Source organism: Pelodiscus sinensis, chromosome 18, assembly GCF_052426305.1.
Source record: "Pelodiscus sinensis isolate ZL-2025 chromosome 18, ASM5242630v1, whole genome shotgun sequence".
NCBI lineage: Eukaryota > Metazoa > Chordata > Testudines > Trionychidae > Pelodiscus > Pelodiscus sinensis.
The window spans coordinates 32,524,107-32,544,129 of NC_143069.1; the positions used below are offsets into that span (position 1 = coordinate 32,524,107).

Here is a 20,023-nt window from a genome sequence, read left to right on the forward strand (position 1 = left end):
GGGCGCTGGGCTGCAAGGAGAGGGATGGGGGTCCAGCAGGGGGCGCTGGGCTGCAGGGAACTGGGTAGGGGGGCTGCAGGGGGTGCTGGGCTGCAAGGAGTGGGATGGGGGTCCAGCAGGGGGCGCTGGGCTGCAGGGAACTGGGTAGGGAGGCTGCAGGGGGCGCTGGGCTGCAGGGAGTGGGATGGGGGTCCAGCAGAGGGTGCTGGGCTGCAGGGAGTGGGATGAGGGTCCAGCAGGGGGCGCTGGGCTGCAGGGAGGGGGCGGGGGCTGCAGGGGGCACTGGGCTGCAGAGAGTGGGATGGGGGTCCAGCAGGGGACGCTGGGCTGCAGGGAGGGGGCGGGGGCTGCAGGGGGCGCTGGGCTGCAGAGAGTGGGATGGGGGTCCAGCAGGGGGCGCTGGGCTGCAGGGAGGGGGCGGGGGCTGCAGGGGGCGCTGGGCTGCAGAGAGTGGGATGGGGGTCCAGCAGGGGGCGCTGGGCTGCAGGGAACAGGGTAGGGGGGCTGCAGGGGGCGCTGGGATGCAAGGAGAGGGATGGGGGTCCAGCAGGGGGCGCTGGGCTGCAGGGAACTGGGTAGGGGGGCTGCAGGGGGTGCTGGGCTGCAAGGAGTGGGATGGGGGTCCAGCAGGGGGCGCTGGGCTGCAGGGAACTGGGTAGGGAGGCTGCAGGGGGCGCTGGGCTGCAGGGAGTGGGATGGGGGTCCAGCAGGGGGCGCTGGGCTGCAGGGAACAGGGTAGGGGGGCTGCAGGGGGCGCTGGGCAGCAGGGGGCCAGCAGGGGGCGCTGGGCTGCAGGGAACAGGGTAGGGGGGCTGCAGGGGGCGCTGGGCTGCAAGGAGAGGGATGGGGGTCCAGCAGGGGGCGCTGGGCTGCAGGGAACTGGGTAGGGGGGCTGCAGGGGGTGCTGGGCTGCAGGGAGTGGGATGGGGGTCCAGCAGGGGGCGCTGGGCTGCAGGGAGTGGGATGGGGGTCCAGCAGGGAGTGCTGGGCTGCAGGGAGGGGGCGGGGGCTGCAGGGGGCGCTGGGCTGCAGAGAGTGGGATGGGGGTCCAGCAGGGGGCGCTGGGCTACAGGGAGGGGGCGGGGGCTGGGGCAGGGGGGGCGGGGGCTGCAGGGGGCGCTGGGCTGCAGGGAGCAGGGTGGGGGCCAGCAGGAGCTTTAGGCAGAGAATCTCCCACAGGTAGAGGGGTGGAGGGTCTCAGACACACAGTTCTGATCCCAGCCGCCTGAGGAATCCTGCCATGCTACCTCCCAGCCAGATGTGCTTCCCGCTCACCTCAGGGGCTTCCCAGATGTTCTGCAGATGCTGCAAGAAACCTCTGACTCCCAAACCTGCTCATTGTCTCAGGCGCTCCCCTCCCGCGCCGGTCCTTCCCCTCCCCCCACGTTCCCTCCAACCTAGGCACAAAGCGGGGGTGGGAGGGAAGGGGAAGGGTCTGGTAGGTCAGAGCAGGGGGGATGGGAGCCAGGACTTTCGCTGCTGCCGCCCCTGATCAGTGTGGGGAGACTGGCCCCAGAGGTTTGGGGAGAAGAATGGAGGCTGGGGCCGGAGGAGGGAACGTGGGCACTGCTGTGGGGAAGCTCGCAGCGCTGGGGCTCGTGACTAGACATTGCTGGAATCTGTGGCTCTGGGTTTAGATGGCTCTGGCCCCAGTTTTCTCCCACCCCCCAAGTCAGCTGCTTATACACCCCCCATAGAGAACTTCATCCCAGCCGGGCAGGCATGAGGAGGGGTTGGGGGGCCAGGAAAGTCGGGTCTTTATGGCCGGAAATCACATTCTGGGCAGTAAAAGCTCCAGATGCGGGAATAGGGGCTGGGGCGGGGGGGGGGGGGGCAGCCGCAGGGGAGACAGGAGCCAGGACTCCTGGGTTCTCCCCACAGCCCAGGGAGGGGAGTGGGGACCCCCCCAAGCTGGGGCAGCCCCACAGGGGACCTTGCCCACCCCTCTCAGAGTGCTCCTGGTGAGGGGCAGGAGAAGGCACCACAGGGACCAAAATGGACATGGCAGTAAATTACCTCCCTCGATCCACTCCAGCCTTTACCTCGCTATCTCTGCCCCCCCCCCGCATTGATCTCCCCCCTCACGCCCCCACTATCCATCTATCTATCCCCACCACCCCTCTATGTATGCACCTAGGCCTGGGGCTGGGATGGGAGCCAGCTGGTGGTGGCTGGCATGGCCCAGGGCTACCACGGCCCTTGGCAGGATTCCTCTCCCTCTGCCCATCACCCCATCTCTTGGCCTGCCTCCCTCCCCATCCACCTGTCCTGTCTGTCCCTGCCTCTGCCCGCTCACCCCTACACCTGCGCTGCTCCTCCTGCCCGTGCTCAATTCCCACCCCCCTCCTGCCTGCAAACTGGCCCCGGTGCCCAACCTGCCTTTGCCCCCTGGGGCAACCCCCACCCTGCCCCCTCCATGCTAGGACACACTGCTGTGCCTTTAAATACCCCCCTCCCTCCAGTCTCCGGCATCCTGGCTATTTTGCCAGCCTAAATTTAAACCCTGCCACCTCAGCAGGACAGACGGACGGATTCCCCTACTCCCGCCCCCTACAAAGGGCAGGGGAGGGATCGGCTCACCCTGAATGCCCTCTGCTCCCCTCCCCGCCCGTGCCCCAGGCCTCCGATCGCAGCAGGGCAGGAAGTGCAGCTTGGCCGGTTTGCCCCTGCCGGAGGTGGGAAGGGGGGCAGCTCTGGCCCAGGCTCTGGGGCAGAGCTTTGAGATATCAGATGCTCCCATCTTCCTTTGCAATAAATAACAGGGCGGGCAGGTTTATTGGACTGGGGGCTTTACACGCAAGATACAGGCTCCTCGGGGCCGGGGACACGCGGAAGGAAGCCTCGTGCGAGGGTGGAGTGGAGCAGCGGGAAGTCTGGAGGCGGCTGGCGGCCTGGGGAGAATCCGGCACTGCGACATGCAGTTAGCTCTGGATTTGGCCTTTCTTCCCCCCTTCTCCTGAAACTCTTCGGCCCAGCCCGAGCCCCCGTGGGGTTGGAACCTCACTGCGCTGCTCCGTGCCTCAGTTTCCCTTCTGTAAAGTGAGGGACAAGAGGCTTCCCCTCCGTTCGCTCAGGCCGTGAGTTTTTCAGAGTGGTGGCCCCCGTGCAAATTCCTGGAGGCACTGGGCATTGGGGGGGCCCTTTGCGTGCAGGCCCCTGTGTCTGGAGCCCCTTTCCAGAAGCAGATTAAGGGCAACGTCGGAAGCCGGTCCTTGCAAAGTGGCTGGGAAGTCCAGGGTGCAGCTTCCGGGCTGAGGGCTCCTGTATCTGTCCTGAGCCAAACGGGATGAGAGCTTGGTGGCTCCGGGAGATGCAGTTGTTCCCGGGATATTGGGGACTGGGCCGGGAGCGCCGGCTGGGGTCCCTCCGGAGTAGCCGCTCTGCACTGGGAGGCACCGTGGTCCTGTCTCCCCGCGCGAGAGACCCGTGGCTGCGCTGGCTGTGTTGTGGGTCTGGGCGGCATGGGCCACGCTGCTCTCCAGGAGGTGTGGCTCCTGCAGGGCACTGCTCACCTGGACAACGTACTCACAGGCCCTGGATTTGTGCTCCCGACCGCCCCTTGCACCCCTCAGCCCCCCACCACAGACTTTCCCCCTCACGTTTACACGCCCACTCATGCCTGTCCTTGGCGCTGCCGGCCTCCCCGACCAGCTTTTAAGACCATTCACATAAAAATTAAGACAACGAATGAGGGAGGTGGCCTGTAGCCAGGAAGGCAATAGCGATGGGGGGATGGAGTTTTCTCTCTCCCCATGCCATGTCTCTCTTTTCCTACTTGACACTGCCCTCCAGCTTGCTGGGCATCCCCGTGTGTGGCAAACACCCACGTTTAAGACTTGGGCCTCCCATGAGCTCCCCTTTCCCTGTTTCAGCTTGCCCATTAGCGTGGGACAAGCCAGAGGGATGTGATTCTGGTGGGATGCTAAGGGCTTCCTAGATGCCTGGGAGGGTCCCCAACCTCCTGGCGGGGTGCAGCTGCGCGCTCCAAGAGCTGAGAGAGGGGTTGGCCTTGGGGTTGGGTGGAAATGTGTGAGTGGAAGGGGTTTGGAGTGGGTTGGGAAAGGCCTGGAAGGGGATTGAGGTGGGGTGGGATGGAGAGGAGCTGGTTTGGGATTAAACAGAATGGAATGACGTTGGATTGGGAGTGGACAGGACGGCATTGGGTTGGGAACGGGCTGGACTGAGTCGGAAGGAGATTGAGTTGTGTAGGGTTAGGGTAAGGGGGACTGGATTACATTGGGTTGGGTTGGGACTAGGGTCGTTCGAGTTGGGAGGGGTTTGAATTGTGTAGGGCTGGGGAGGTTGGGAGAACTGGGCTGGGTTGGGAATGGGCCGGGTGGGACTGAGTTGCATAGAGTTGGGGGTTGGGTGGACTGGACTGGGTTGGGTTGGGAATGGGCCGGGTGGGACTGAGTTGCATAGAGTTGGGGGTTGGGTGGACTGGACTGGGTTGGGTTGGGTTGGAAACCAAGAGCCTCGTTTTGTCTTTGTTGCTTTTTCAGTTTCGCCAAATTGCTGCTGCTTTTGATCCCAGCTTTGCAGGCAAGCATCCACTGGGGAGAGCCGCCCTGCCCCCCGCGGGGACGAGGAGGAGGATGGAGGGTCCTTGCCCGTGCCCAGGATGCGAAGCCGGGATGTCCCTGAGGGAAGGAAGGAGACGTGCTCGGCTATAGCCACCGTCCCGGCACCAGTTTTGGACGTGCCACCGTGGGAGCGTCCGGGGAGGCTCGGCATGTCCCTTGTTGAGCTGTGGAGCCAACAGGGAGGACGGCTCCCGAGGTGGGATGCCAGGGCTGGGCTAGCCTCTTTAATGGGAGGCAGCCCCAGTTCGGCACATGAAAGCTAGTCAAGGTCTCCCCAGCGCTCTGGCTGCTTCCCCGGCCCCGGCCCCCCACCGGCCGGGATTGTATTGCCCTGCCATGTGCGCACGGATACCTTGGCAAGACGCCTTCCCTCATTTATCCCCTCGCTTGCTATTTGGGGCCGGGTTGCGTGGGGTATGTTCCAATGCGTCCTCCAGCAGATGTAACCTGAGAACATGCTGAGGTGAGCTCAGCAAATGCCCCGGTGCCAGCTGCTCTCAGTTACGGCTCCGAGATGGGCCTTGCGGGGCGGGGGGATGCGTTGGAACCGGGCCGGCTACATCCAGAGTTTTCTGACGGTGGCGAGGGGGCCAGGCTCCCCACGAGCGCGGAGACAACCCTCACACATTCCCGCCTCACTCTGGCCAAAACCAGGACAAAATTCCCCTCCAAACCTGTCTCCCGAGGCCCAAGTGGTGGTCCGGCACAAGCGCTGACCCTCCTGTTGGAGGTGCCGAGGAGGGGCGGGGGTGGCAGGCTGGAAGTTGGGCAGAGAAAGGCCCCAGCAGGGTCACACTTGGGTCACCAAGCGCTGGTTGGTTTGCTGGGGCCCCAAAGGGACTTGCTGGCCGCTGATCGAGGGCACCATCCCGTCCAGGAACTGGCAGCCGGGCGGTGCCAAGGCCCCGTCCCCGCAGTTTGTCTCCTCCTTGCTGTGGGCTTTCTCCCGGCGGGCAGGAGGCAGCGGGGAGGACGGGCGGCAGGGGCAGCTGGTGATGTGGGTGTACTGGCCCTGCTCTTCGCCCTCCGTCTCCCGGTGGTAGAAGTAGGAGAAGTTGGAGACGATGACGGGCACAGGGAGGGAGATGGTGAGTACCCCGGCGATGGCGCACAGCGAGCCCACGATCTTCCCACCCACCGTCACGGGAGACATGTCCCCGTAGCCCACCGTGGTCATGGTGACCACCGCCCACCAGAAGGCCTCGGGGATGCTGGTGAAGTTGGTCTCGTCGTGGTCGGCCTCGGCGAAGTAGACGGCGCTGGAGAAGAGGATGACGCCGATGAAGAGGAAGAAAATGAGCAGGCCCAGCTCCCTCATGCTGGCCTTGAGGGTCTGGCCCAGGATCTGCAGCCCCTTGGAGTGGCGCGAGAGCTTGAAGATGCGGAAGACCCGGACCAGCCGGATGACGCGGAGAATAGCCAGAGACATGGCCGGCTGGCCCACCCCTCGCTGCCGGGCGAACTCGGTGCCCAGGGCCACGAAGTACGGGATGATGGCCACGAAGTCGATCATGTTCATGATGTTCTTGAAGAAGGCCGGCTTGCTGGGGCTGGCCAGGAACCGCACTGCCAGCTCGAAGGAGAACCAGCAGATGCAGATGGTCTCCACGATGAAGAAGGGGTCCTCCATCTGGCTCTTGGGGGGGTGCGGATGGCTGCTGTTGCCACGGTGATGGGGGACCTGGCGGGGGACACGTGCCGGAGGGAGGATCAGGGAGGCCGGGCCTTGGAACCATGGAGGGGCAGCCCGTGGCACCGCGGGGGGGAAGGCCCTGGCGCTGCAGAGGGGTGGCCCATGGTGCCGGGGGGGGGGGGGGGGCAGGCCCTAGTGCAGCAGGTCTCTAAGTGGAGGGGGTAGCGGTGTGAGGGTGCAGTGAGGAGGTGGCATGCAGCACAGGTCAGCCTCCCCCCCCCCCCCCGGAACCCCCCACCAGCGGCGTATCTGGCTTACAAAGCCTGCTGGTAAATTTACATCAATTATCGGCCCCTGCTGGGCGCCATCAGCCTGGGAGCTGGGGGGGGGGGGGGGGGGTGGAGGGTGCTGGGTGGCTGGCACCGCACAAGGCTGCTAATCTGTCAGCGACTCCTCGGCGGGACCCTCTCAGCGAGGCCAAGTCAGCGCGTTAGCACCATCCCCGGCCCACCCCGCCAGGAACCAGCCCCCCTGCAGGCAGCCAGGACTCCTGGGTTCTCGCCCAGGTCTGGGGGGGCAGGGCTGCAGGACAGGGGATACTGGTGGTGGTGGTGTGAGGATCCCTCTTCCCTCCCCCTCCAACCTCCCCCCCAGCATCCAGACCTTGTCCCAGAACTCAAGTAGGATCTTAAAGCAGCAGGGAAGCAGGGACGGGCTGGGGGGCACACAGCAGGGGGCAGAGGGGGGCTCACCACAGGTGGAAGGGGACAGGGACAGGATGGCGGGGATGCAGGCATGGGCCGTGGGGGCGCAGGGCTACGTGGCGAGGACAGAGGGCACCCCCCGCTCACCGGCAGTGACATGTCCCGCTCGTCCCGGAACTCGGGCAGCGTCTCCAGGCAGAAGATGACGATGGAGATGAGGATGACCAGCACAGAGATGATGGCGATGATGCGGGCGGCCTGCGAGCTCTCCGGGTACTCGAAGAGCAGCCAGACCTGCTTGAGAAACTCCTGCCTGGGCAGCGGGCGCTGCTCCTCCTGGGCAAAGCCCTCGTCCTCCCGGAACTTGCTGAGCGCCTCCTCGCCCAGCTGGTAGAACTTCAGCTCCTCCAGGAAGACGTCGAGGGGCACGTTGGCGGGGCGCCGGAGCCGCCCGCCCGACTGGTAGTAGTAGAGGATGGAGTCGAAGCAGGGCCGGTTGCGGTCGAAGAAGAACTCGCCCCGCAGCGGGTCGAAGTAGCGGACTCGGCGCCGCGGGTCGCCCAGCAGGGTGTTGGGGAACCGGAGCAAGGTCCTGGCCTGGGTCTCGAACCGCAGCCCCGCCACGTTGATCACCACCCGCTCGCAGCAGTCCCGCCGCAGGCACGGGGCGAAGGGGGCGGCCGCCCCAGCTGCCAACGCCAGCTTCTCCATGGCCCGGGAGGTCAGGGCCTGGCAGCAGACGCCATGGGCCGCGACAGGGGTGCTCCCCACCGTGGGTGCCCCGCCTCGCTCACCGCCCTCTGCTGATTCGTTCCCTCCTTTGCACTGCGCTCCCACCTCCTCCGGCCCCGATCCGCTCTCCCTGTGGCCTCTACTCCGCCAGGCCGAGTCCCTCCTCCCCTTCCTGACCACAGCTCGTACCCCCTCCTCTGGCCCTGGGTGCCTCCTTCCCTTCCCAAATGCAGCCCCTGCCTTCTTCTTTGCTCTCTCTTTCCACGCTCAGCCTGCTCTCCCTTCTCTTCCAGCCACGATTGCCTCCTCCCCTTCCCAAATGCAGCCCGTACCCACTCCGATTTGCTGCCCCCTTCTTGAATGCAGCCCGTGTCCCTTCCTTCGGCCTCGATTTGCTCCCCCCTTTCCTTCCCACGCCCCGCGCGTACCCTCTCCTTCTCCGGCCCCGAGTCGCTGCCCCATTCACGCCACACCTCTGCCCCCCATACACACCCTTTCCCTCTCACCACTTTTCTGCTCCTCTCTTCTGCTCTGAGATTTCCCCTGCGCCCCTCTTCTGTGGACCCCTCTGAGCCCCTTTTGCTCCTGTCCCCCCTCCAGCTGATCCGTCCGTCCGCCCCTGATACCAAGGGCCAGGATCACTGGCTGTAAACACGTTCCCAGCCTGGGAGGTGTCGTGTTCTCAGGACAGCTCTGACTTCCAGCACCCTTGTGCCAAGCCCCAGCACCCGCCTCCACACCGCTGCCCCTTCGGCTCCGAGGGCACTAAAAATAACAGGGGAGCAGACAGCTTCTAGGGATGGTGTCAGAGGAGGGCCTGGGAGCTAGGACGCTTGGGTCTCTCCCCAGCTTTGGAAGAGGGTGGGGTGCAATGGTTAGAGCGGGGGAGTTCTGGCAGCCAGGTTCTGTTCCCACCATCTATAAAATGCAGAGATTAATTAACAAGCATAAAACTGATCTGTGAATGCCAAAGGGATAAATGCCTCCCTTCGGGGCGTGTGTGTGTCTCTCTCTATTCTAACAGACTCTCATTAACCACGATGGGGTTAATTAATCTAGCCTAACAAGCAGAGAGGGTAATCACACCCAGGTGCTGTGAAGTAACAAAGCATCAGGGATCAAGAGATAATTGTTGTAATAATAAAATAATCTGTTAATGGGTATGACACAAGTCGCCTACCAATGGCTGGCATTAACCTGCCCAGACTAGCGGGGGAGTGAGAAACGGGGTTAATTCATCAGTTGGGTGGCTTTTGCACTTTACCTGCACAATAGGCACTGTGCCAGCTTCCCTGGGTGTAAGCAATACACCATGCTCTAACCGCTAGACTCCACTGCCCTCCCTGTGAACCCAGGCATCCTGGCTGGCAGGTTTCTATCCAAGGCTGGCTGGTACCAGCGCCATCTGCTGCTCTGCTGTGGGCATCTCTGCTGCAGAGCCATGTGCGATTCTAGACCCGGGGCATGTGGCTCCCCCCCGTAACCTTGCAGTGCCAAGCCTGGGGCGTACCGGGCTCTGGCCTGAAGGGCTGTACCCCAAACCCAGCTGGGATCAAGCTCCGTACCCCAGTTGTGATCAGATGAGGGATGTCACCAAGGTGTGTGGGGGGGAGTCACCGGGCTCTGCAGCCAGATGTGACTCAGCCAGCAGGGAGAACAGAAGGGGGTGATAGGGACACAGCATAGCACAGACTTGTCAGCACAGGGACCGGGAGCAGTCAGCACAGTCCAGTTTGGGGAGGGGCGCCCCTGAGCCAAGGGCCCTGACCCCCAACCCTGCACCCCAAGCCAGCTGAGACTGACCCACACACCCAGTAGATGGACTCTGTCCTGTAGCCAGCCCCGCCAATGGCTTTTGTCCTGCTTCCTGTCACCTGTTCCCCCCCCCCCCTTCCCAAGCTCAGGTAACACAAAGCATCAGCCATTGTATAGGTGGGGGAGGCTGTCACACTGAAATTCCCATCCCTGTCTAGGGATTGGTGCGGTGCCCAGGGAAACTGAGGCACACGGTGGTTATTACAAGCCAATAGGAATCACATGCAACATAATGAGGGGTATAAAATCCCCACAGTCCCTACTTCATCACAGAGGATTATGGCCTGGTAGTGAAGGTGAAGTTCAGAGGAACTTAGGGTGAAGTTCTGGCACAGTTATGGCCTCCTTATGTGGTGTAAATTGGGGGTCATGGCCCGGTTGCTATGGTGCTGGATGGGGGTCATGCCCTGGCTGCTATGGTGTAGGTCAGGGGTCCTGAGCTTGGTTGCCATGGTGAATGTTGGGGGTCATGGACCAGTTGCTGTGGTGGAGGTCGAATGTCATGTCCTGTCAGGGGTCATGGCCTGGTTTCTATTCAGGTCAGGGGTTATGGCCCATTTCCATGGTACAGGTCAGGGATCATGGCTCAGCTTCTATGGCATAGGTTATGGGACATGTCCTGGTTGCTATGGCACAGATTGGGGGTCGTGGCCCGGTTGCTATGGTGGAGGTCAGGGGTCATGGCCCGGTTGCTATGGTGGAGGTCAGGGGTCGTGGCCCCGTTGTTATGGCGCAGGTGTTAATGCATCTGGGAACAACGCACAGGTTTAGCTACAATTACGTAGCCAATCGTTAGATCGGCAGCTACAGCCATGAGCCGTGGATTTAACCGGGATTAGTACACCCGACAGATTGCAACTTTTCCATTGACCTCCACGCCAGGTACTTTGTACAAAATTTGGTACAACAATGGTACAAATGGCTGTTGTCAAACATACAGTACCATAACAGGTCGGGGTCATGGCCTGGTTGCTATGGCATAGGTCAGGGGTCAGAGTCTGGTTGCCAAGGTGCAGGTCAGGGTCATGGCCTGATTGCTATGGCATAGGTCAGAGGTCAGAGTCTGGTTGCCAAGATGCAGGCCAGGGGTCATGGCCTGGTTGCTATGGCATAGGTCAGGGGTCAGAGTCTGGTTGCCAAGGTGCAGGTCAGGGGTCATGGCCTGGTTGCTATGGCATAGGTCAGGGGTCAGAGTCTGGTTGCCAAGGTGCAGGTCAGGGGTCATGGCCTGGTTGCTATGGCATAGGTCAGGGGTCAGAGTCTGGTTGCCAAGGTGCAGGTCAGGGGTCATGGCCTGGTTGCTATGGCATAGGTCAGGGGTCAGAGTCTGGTTGCCAAGGTGCAGGTCAGGGGTCATGATCCAGTTGCCACGGTGTACGTCACGTGTCAGCATCTGGTTGCTAAGGTGCAGGTCAAAGGTCATGGCCCGGTTGCTATGGCATGGGTTGGAGTCAGGGTGCGGTTGCCATGGTATACGTCATGGGTCAGGGCCTGGTTGCTATGGCGCAGGTCGGGGGTCAACACCACGGCGTCAAGAGCGCCGCCGGCGGCGAGTATTATGGTCTGCCTGGCCCGGGTTCGGGCGCTACTTTCCCTGCGGCTGCGGAGGGATCAAGTTCCATCCCCGCCCCTTCCGTCAGCGCGCGGCCTCGCGCCTCCTTGCCCCGCCCCGAGCGAGTCCCGGCCGCGCAGGGATTCGGACGCGGTGACAGGGACGCGCATGCGCAGAGCGGGCAGGGAGCAGGCCCCGAGCAGGCGGCAGCGGGAAGAGCTGAGCGCGGCGCGGCCGGTGAGGGGGGGGTCGGTGAGGGCGGGGGGAGCACGGGGTGGGAGGCGGGGCCGGGGGGACCAGGGGGGCGGGGGGGCCAGTGGGGGGGGGGGGGTGCGGGGCAGAGGGGGGGGGAGGAGGGGCAGTGGGGGGGGGGGCAGTGGGGCGGGGGCAGGGGGGAGCAGGGGGCGGGGGGCAGTGGGAGGGGGCAGGGGGGAGCAGGGGGCGGGGGGCAGTGGGAGGGGGCAGTGGGGGGCAGGGGGCGGGGGGCAGTGGGAGGGGGGAGGGGGGGGGGGGGCAGGGGGGCGTGGGGGGGGCAGTGGGAGGGGGGGGGGCAGTGGGGGAGCAGGGGGTGGGGGGCAGTGGGGGGGGAGGGGCAGCGGGGGGCGGGGGGCAGGGGGGGGGGGGGAGGGGGGCGGGGGGCAGTGGGAGGGGGCAGAGGACGGACAGGGCTGCCGAGGCGTTGGCTCTCCTGAAGGAGATGGGAGGGGGGTGCAGCTGGGAAGCAAAACCCCAGGAAATGAGGAGTTTAGCTGGCCCCTAAGCCCGCTGGGTTATGGCAGGGGAGGACACACGTGGCTGGAGGGAGTGTGTTTGTTGTGGGATCTAATGATCCGGCCTCTCTTTCCTCCAGCAGATCTCCCAAGATGACGCAGTTCCTGCCCCCCAACCTACTGGCGCTTTTTGCCCCCCGGGACCCCATCCCCTACCTGCCCCCACTGGAGAAGCTGCCTCATGAGAAACACCACAACCAGCCCTACTGTGGCATCGCACCGTACATCCGGGAGTTTGAGGTGAGCTCACCCCCCAGTAGGGCAGCGCTGATGGGGCGGGGAGGAGCTAGCTGCCTCCAAACCCCCTTTCTCTACTGTAGAGCTTCCTGGCTCCTCCATTTCTGCCCAACTCTGCCACTCACCCACTCAATGCCCTGCTAACATAATTCTCCCCCATCCAGGACCCACGCGATGCCCCTCCGCCCACCCGTGCCGAGACCCGTGAGGAGCGCATGGAGCGGAAGGTATGGCCACCTGCTAGCATAGGGGTCAGCCCACTCTTCCCAAGGCATGGGAGAGTTATCTGGGTCGCCCCACAAATAACCTGCTTCACTCTGTGTGGTGAAGGGCAGAGCTGCCAGGTTCTCTTCTGGCCACCCTTGGGTATCCCTTCTCCTATATAGTCTGGTGATTGAACCTTGGGGCTGGGAGCCAGGACTTCTGGGTCCTCTCCCTGGCCATTCTGTTGTTAACTCCGTGAGAGGACTTTGGGAGGAGTGCCTGGTGTCCCAGCCTGTGAATTGGGAGAAAAACACTGCGGCGAGTAGCGAGGAGGAAGCAGTGAATTCGGCAGCACTTTGAGAGTCTCAAGGGTGCTCATGGCTAAGGCTTCAGAGCCCCCCTTGAGTCCCATCCTGAGGTCCCTCTCTGGAGCATCATTGTGTGGAGTCCAGGCCTGTCACTCCTTCCTTTTCCTTCCTGCAGAGACGAGAGAAGATTGAACGGAGGCAGCAGGAGGTGGAGAACGAGTTGAAGATGTGTGAGTGGAGGGTCCTGTCCGGGGGGGGGGGGGGGGTTGCTCTGACTCCCACCTCAGGGGCAAGTCAGCAGCTGGGAGGGTGAACGTGGGCTCAGGGTGGCAGCAGTTTGTTTCCCTGCTATCCGTTCCATGTGCCTATTCCTGATCTCTCCCTCCCCAGGGGACCCGCACAATGACCCCAACGCCCAGGGAGATGCCTTCAAAACCCTCTTCGTAGCCAGAGTGGTAAGTTCCTTCTAACTGCCCACCGCCCCATCCACGGGCACCTGCTTCTCCCCAACCCTGGTAGCAGCCATCTCAGCCTGTGCTCTGCCCCACAGAACTACGACACAACAGAATCCAAGCTGAGAAGAGAATTCGAGGTCTATGGCCCCATCAAGCGGGTAAGAAGCTGCTGCCCACAGGCCTTGCCTACAATGAGCCTCAAGTAGCCCGTCGGTCACAGGCCAAGTCGTGCCCAGGGAGACGTGCCAGGCCCTGGTGGGAAAACCCTGGCAGACAGAGTCCACTTACAAAGCCCCCTTGTTCCCAGTGCGGCAGATTGGCCCTGGGGAAGTGACAGGGTCTTCAGGACAGATGAATGCTAGGGTGGGGTGGGTGGTCCCCTTGACTTGGGAGTCTGCAGATCCCTTGGGTCGTAGCCTCTGTGGACTCCTGGACTCTGGCAGCTCAGTGCTGAGACAGTGGCTGTAACGCACTCTCGTGCGTGGGGTTTGGCCAGGTACCTGCAGGGCTACGGTGGGGATCAGCTGCACCTGGAGATGGGACGCCGGACAGGTCCCTGCTCAGGGGTGAACCCCAAAGCCCTTGCTGTGGGGCTTGTTTGCTTGCTTGGGGATGGGAAGTCCCCTCCATCCTTCCCCGGTCTGGTTGGCAGGGCCCTTGGGGGTGTTCCTGGCTCCCCCATTCTAGACCACTCCTCCCCAAAGGCTGTAATGAAGTTGGTGTGCCCTGCACCCCAGTTGGTGCTTGAGCTCCTCCCGCTGGCGTGCCAGGTGTTAACTAAGATGACAGAAGGTGCTATGGGGCAGTGGCTTGTGTCAAACTGAAGCTGAGGCTAAGCAGTGTGTGTTGGCGCGGGGGAGCCGTTTCTGGGTCAGTAACTTGCTTCCTGCCCTCCCCAGATCTACATGGTGTACAGCAAGCGTTCTGGGAAGCCACGCGGCTACGCCTTCATAGAGTACGAACACGAGCGAGACATGCACTGTAAGTACCGCCCCTGCCTGGGCCTCTTTGCTTCTCCCTAAAGCGCATGTTTTCCGTCTCCATGCAATCCCGTTCCCGGCCCTCAAGCTCCCGGAGGTAAGTAATGGAGCACAGGGCCGGCATGGGGCCGGCGCATACCCAGCTTCCACTACCTGCTCCCTGGGGGGCGGGCGAGAGCAGCCATCAGGGCGCCTCCTGCCCCCACGGAGCTTGAGATCAATGGCAGCAGCAGGGTCAGGGGCTCGCAGTGTCGGCCATCCGTGGGTTAATGCTCCTGCGGGGTCCCCCTGCCTCCCATAACTGCAGATTCATGTAATCAGGGGTGCTGCTGGTCGTGGTGTGTGTGTGAGAGAGTGCGTGTGCTCCGGTGGGCAGTGGTTATGCTCAGGCCCCCCCCCCCCAACAACTGGCCTTCACAAACCTGCCCCCACCCCAAGGCTGAGCCCAAGAGAGGCACAGCTGGGGGGGGGGGCTTGGCTCAAGGGGGGGGCCAGGGCAGGCCCTCGCGAGCTGTTGCGGAAGCAGGCGGCCGCGCTGCGGTGACGGTTGTGTCTTGACTCTAGCGACTGTGTTGTGAGCGCTGCGTCGGGAGGAGGGGTGTATTAATTCTGTGTTCTTGTTGTCACTGCAGCCACCTTTCTGATGGCTATTGCCACTGCTGGCTTGCAGCTGATGTAATGCTCCCCCATACAACACCTCAGTGTATGGTTGGTATAAGGGTTTGTATGTTGGTAAGAATTCACAGCACCCCTACACCTACACACCAGCCAGGGCCCAGCAGCGGTAGGCACTTGCGTGCTCAGAGCAGCTCCTGCCGGGGCAGGGGACCGGAGATGCTTGCACTCTCGTCCGGTTTCCGCTCTCTTGCCGGGTGGAGACCGGAGGGTGGGGTGCAGGCTCCGAATTCCCACCAGAAGTAGTGAAGGCAGCCAGGGCAGGGCTGTGTCCTTTGCTTCCATGTGGCTGATGAAGCAGGACTCGAATACGTCCCAGGGCTGGGTTTCAGTCCTGTCCCCTCGTCAGCGCTGCTGAGGGGGAGCTCACAGCATTGGCTGCGTCGTTCTCACTCTGAATCCCCCAATGCCACCAGAGCCCAGGCAGTGTGCTAATCCCCGTCCCAGCCTCCAGCTGGAGGCACGCTCTGCTGGAAACTCCCAGCTCCCCCATCTCCCTTGGGGGTCTCACTGCCCAGGCCCTGCGGGTCTGAGGCAGCCCCTGAAGTGCTGTGAGCTTTGTCACATTCGAGCGGGGAGGGGAATATTCGAGTCCTGCCGTGAGCCGCGAGATGAGGTCGAATAGCTCCTCCGACTGCCCCGGCACAGGCAGCCGTTGCAGCGCCCTCACGTGGGGCCCGGTTGGGGCCTCAGTCTCTGCTGAGCCTCGGACTGGTGCCCCGCAGCTCACAGAGACAGGCCCCTGCCATGGACTGGAAGGGTTGGCATGCAGGCAGGCGGTACATTTAATGGTAGTCACATCACACTCCCTAGCCAGGGCCCTGCCCACCCTGTAATGCTGCCCGTGGGGGCTGGGGGCTGGGCTTTGAGGACCCGCCCGCCCTGGGCGCTGGCTGCTGAGTTCTCTGGCGGCCCCTCCTGGAGGGGTGAGAGCATGGGGAGGAGGGGGGAGCAGCCTTGAGGGGCATCCCGAAGAGCTCCAGCCGCTTTGGCTCTCCGGATCAGACTGTGCAGGGGGATGGGGCTGTGGTTCCCGCGTGAGCTCTCACGTCCTGGCCCCAGCAGCTGTGCTGCCAACCTCTGGACCGGGGGAGGGTGCAGGGCTAGGCTGAACTTTGCTCCCAGCTGGCCTGTGGGAGGAAGCCAGGGATCTGTGGCGGGTGCTGCCAAGGGATCTCAGGGATCCAGCGTCCCTTTGAGCCCAGCCCGGAGCGATGTGAGCGCAGGGGAGTGGAGCAGCCGGCCGAGGCTCAGTGGCGAGGAGGAGAGGGTCTGTCAGGGTGTCTTGGTAGAAAGGTGAATGTAAGGTTGGTCTCAGGTAAGCCACGGCCTCTCCTGGCCGGGACCAGCACCACAGACGAACAGTCCCGGGACGGGACCCCTGCCTGCTCGGGAGCACCGGGCCAGCGAGGAGCCCGTAGCCAGGGCAGCACAGGTTCTCCCTCTCCCCTGGGGGTGTGCTGTGTTGGCATCGGGGACTCCCCGGGGGCCGAGTTTCCCCACAAGTGCCTTGGACGGAGGTGGTCGGGGGTGGGGCCTGTCCCTGTGGCTAGGGCGCTCTGCTAGGCTGAGCGAACAGCTGTCCCCCCTTGCCAGCCAGCCAGCCAGCTGGCAACGAGGGGCCAGGGCAGGGAAGGAATCCTGCCACGGCCCCCCGGGCAGGCTGGGAGGGGGCTGCACGCTGAGGCAATGTGGGGCTGGTAAGTGTCCCCTAAGTGCTGTCGCACCCCAGCTCCTGTGGGGTGCAGGAGGGGGGCGGGGGACTGTGCCTCCTTTGGGGGTGCACCTACGCCGCTGCCAGGACAGGTAAGGCAGCGAGGTGTCGCTGGGCAGCCACGCCACTGCCCCCAAATGCCAGTGCCTCGGCCGGGGGCACGGGGCGGAGCCCGGCCTCTCACGCCCACGCTAGCAGCCTGACGCGTTGAGTTGAGGCGCTAAGTTGAAATGTTTTGTAAGTAGTTTCTCCAGGTAAACGCTTTTATTTCCTTCTCGTGAGCGGTGCCCACCTAGCGCCCCCTCCTCCCCCCGTTGCCTCGGCGCCACCTGTAGCCGCCACGTAGCGATCTGTAGTCTGTTCCTCTGGTGACGACAGGCGGGGAGCAGCGGGGGCAATGCCAGCCAGGTGTCAGACTGGAAAACCTTTGCGCGGTGCCACCCCTCGGTTGTACACAGATTCCTCCCCCTCCTTCCTGTAGGTGTAATACCCCCTGCTTTGGGGGGGCTGCATGGCGGATTGGGGGTTAGCTGGCTGGCTGGGGTGGGGGGCAGCAGCCGTGGGCTTTCTGTGCCCCCTCTCGCAGGGGTCCCACGCAGTGAGCGTGGCGTGGGGAAGAGCGGGGCAAATGCAGGTATCTGATGTGTCAGTAACCTTCCTTTCCTTGCAGCTCTGGGGGGCGAGGGGCTGCCCCCTTCACCCTGCAGCTGTGGCTTGCGGGTCTCCAGCCTCGATGGAGTTGGGGCGTCCTGGGCTGCCAAAGACTAGGCAGCAAGCTGTGGGAGGGGGGCCTCAAGGCAAGCCACTCTACAGCAGGGCGGGGCAGCCCCTCAGCCGGCTCTGGGGAGCCATGGGGCAGGTGGGCGGGAGGGGGGGGGGGAGCTGTGTGTGTCCAGGAGGGGGCGGGCGGGCTTGAGTGAGAGGTTGGTGCTAACAGTGGCGCCCCCTCCACCCTTGTGGACACCCCACTGTGTTACAGCGGCATACAAACATGCAGACGGCAAGAAAATTGATGGCAGGAGAGTGCTGGTGGACGTGGAGAGAGGCCGGACAGTCAAGGGTTGGCGCCCCCGCAGGCTGGGTGAGTACCTGCCAGAACCTGGGGGGGGGGGGGGGGGGGGGGGGGGGGCGCGCCACGGATCAGGTCTGCGGCTCTGTGCGTAGCCTCTAAGGCCATGGTCACCAACAGGTCGATCGCGAGCTACTGGTCGCTCGCGAGGTGTCCTGTCCGCCCCGCCCCCATTTCCCTCCTACCCCCCAGAAGCCCCACTACTTACCTCAAGAGGTAGTGTTGGCTTCAGAAGTCCTGCAGCTTAGCGCCACTTCCGGCAATTCCAGAAGTGCGCTAGCTGCTCTGCCGGCCTCCTGCACCGCACAGGGGGGTGAGTCAGCCCCGCGGGAGGCGCGCAGGGGGTTTCCCGGCGTGCGCGCGGGGTTGGCCCCGGAGCAGGCGTTTGCGTGCGCCTTCCCGGCACGGGGACAAGTGCTTGCGGGGCTTCCCTGCGCGGGGGGAGGGGAGGGTCATGTGCGTGCGGGGCTTTCCTGCACGGGGGGGGGGGGTGCTGGCCCCGGGGCAGGCACGCGCTGATTTCCCTGGCGGGGGGAGGGGGGAAATGCTGGGAGGGGGGAGATGTAGGGGACTCTCTGCCTCCATTGGACCCCACTCTCCAGCCCCCACTCCGGAGCCACAGAACTCGGTCCCCACTCCCCTGGCCTCAGCCACAGAACTCGGTCCCCACTCTCCTGTCCCCAGCTACAGAACTCTGTCCCTATTCCCGTCCCCACTTCCTGAACTCTGTGCCCACTGGCGCCCTCTCCCCTGCTGCAGGACACTGTCCTCTCCCCTCCCAGCACCCTGTTCCCTCTCCCCTGCCCCCAGCCGCAGTACTGTCCCCAAAAATGTATAATTATAAATGCTTCATTTTAGATTTAAATAGCATGAATAAAAACAGACCATTTATTTCATAACTATAAACACGTTATTTTAATTGTATGTATCGCATAATTTAAAAATAAACTTTATCAGAGTGTGTAAGTAAGGGCTGGGGATAGCAAGTGATGGACAGGAGGAGAATAGAGAGGGCGGGGCTTCCAGGAAGGGGCGGGGCGGTAGATCTTCCCTGTTCTGAAATGTAAAAAGTGGTCTTGGGTGTAAAAAGGTTGGAGACCACTGCTCTAAGGAGTCTGCCCCATGGCGCCTGCTGCCACTGCCCTGCCCCCCTCAGCGCCCCCACGGGCAAGGCCAGGGCAGGTGTTGATTTGGTCCCGTTCACAGAGTGGGGAGCCCTGCGGGCCCCTCCCGGGCCACGGCGTTCGATAACTCCGCTTTCTTCGTAGGCGGTGGCTTGGGGGGCACCCGGAGGGGTGGTGCCGACGTCAACATCAGGCATTCTGGCCGCGACGACACCTCCAGATACGATGAACGGTGAGTGGGGGGCAGCCCCCATTGGGTGCGGAGGGCTGCAGGAGTGTCTGCAGTGCCCCTGCTGGCCGGAGGGGTGGGGCTTTCTAGGTGCATTGTGGGAGTGGGGAGTATTGTGGGCCTGTCTGGGAGCGGGAGGGGCTGCAGAGCTGATGGGGCGCGCAGGCTGGGCCCGCTGTTAACGCCCACGGGCCCCTCTCCTTGCAGGGAGCGGGAACGGGAGCGCGACAGGCGGGACCGGAGCCGGGAACGGGACAAGGAGCGGGAGCGTCGGCGCAGCCGGTCCAGGGAGCGCCGGCGCCGTACCCGCAGCCGGGAGAAGGAGGAGCGGAAGCGGAGCCAGGAGCGCAGCAAGGACAAGGACAAGGAGCGGGAGCGCAAGCGGCGCAGCCGCAGCCGGGATCGCAAGCGGGACAGGGAGCGGGAGCGGGAGAAGAAGGAGGAGCTGCCCGAGGGGGGGGATGCCCAGGCGGAGGAGGTGCCGCTGGGCGAGCTGGGCATGGACAGGCTGGAGCTGAAGCTGGAGGGCGAGGAGAAGGGCAGGGAGCGGGACAGGGAGCGGGAGCGGGACCGCCGGCGCAGCCACCGGGACCGCGACAGGGAGCGGGACCGCGACCGGGAGCGCCGGCGGGACCGCGACCGGGACCGGGAGCACAAGCGGGAGCGGGGGGAGCGGGGCGAGCGCGGCGCCGAGAAGCGGGATGAGCGGCCTGGCCAGGACAACGGCATGGCTGAGCCGCTGGAGGAGACCAGCCAGGACATGTTCCTGGACCAGGAGTCCATGCAGTCCGGAGATGGCTACATGTCCACAGAGAACGGGTACCTGATGGAGCCCCCCCTGGAGTGACGGGGCAGCCCCCCGGCCGGCCTGGCCTCTCCCTCCCCTTTTTATTTTAGGTGGGTAAGTTTGTCCCCCCGTTTCTGTAGCGTGACTCCCCCACCCCGACGTCTGTATAGAGCCCTGGGCGGCTGCACCTGCTTTTCTTTAACCACAATAAAGGGGTTTTGATGTTTCTGTGCTGTGCTGGGGTCGCGTGCGGGGGGCTGTGGCTAGGCAGAGCAGGGCCATGGGCAGCCCTGCGGGCAGGCGGGCTGGAGCTCTGCCCTCAAGGAGCAGCCTTGAATTGTGGACACGAGGTGGACGATCCAGCCGTGTGTCATCAGCCCAAGGACCCTCTGGGCCGGATCCCTCTGTTGTCACCCCCAGACTCTGGTGCAGGCAGCTCAGCTGATTTGCCC

The 20,023-nt window shown here is 63.7% G+C and overlaps 2 protein-coding genes across 4 annotated transcripts; one reads left to right on the forward strand and one right to left on the reverse strand.

Annotated features, from left to right (window-relative positions):
• Positions 1–4,357: 4,357 nt before the first annotated feature.
• Positions 4,358–8,415, reverse strand: KCNA7 (potassium voltage-gated channel subfamily A member 7). Its single transcript, XM_075915850.2, has 2 exons — positions 7,068–8,415; positions 4,358–6,264 (listed from the first exon to the last, which is right to left on the reverse strand). The coding sequence occupies exons 1-2, from the start codon at positions 7,629–7,631 to the stop codon at positions 5,374–5,376; spliced, it is 1,455 nt and encodes a 484-aa protein (XP_075771965.2). The 5' UTR covers positions 7,632–8,415; the 3' UTR covers positions 4,358–5,373.
• A 2,687-nt stretch (positions 8,416–11,102) lies between these two features.
• SNRNP70 (small nuclear ribonucleoprotein U1 subunit 70) lies at positions 11,103–19,797 on the forward strand. Of its 3 annotated transcripts, none has more exons than XM_075915856.2 (10): positions 11,103–11,256; positions 11,870–12,029; positions 12,191–12,253; positions 12,714–12,768; positions 12,929–12,993; positions 13,089–13,151; positions 13,893–13,974; positions 17,342–17,443; positions 18,700–18,787; positions 18,992–19,797. In XM_075915856.2, the coding sequence occupies exons 2-10, from the start codon at positions 11,883–11,885 to the stop codon at positions 19,629–19,631; spliced, it is 1,305 nt and encodes a 434-aa protein (XP_075771971.1). In that variant the 5' UTR covers positions 11,103–11,256; positions 11,870–11,882; the 3' UTR covers positions 19,632–19,797. The 3 variants fall into 3 exon arrangements, with proteins under 3 accessions (XP_075771971.1, XP_075771972.1, XP_075771973.1); XM_075915857.2 differs by having other exon boundaries at positions 11,105–11,256; positions 11,873–12,029; XM_075915858.2 differs by lacking the exons at positions 11,103–11,256; positions 11,870–12,029; positions 12,191–12,253; ... (2 more) ...; positions 13,089–13,151; positions 13,893–13,974 and adding an exon at positions 14,648–17,159.
• Positions 19,798–20,023: the final 226 nt, after the last annotated feature.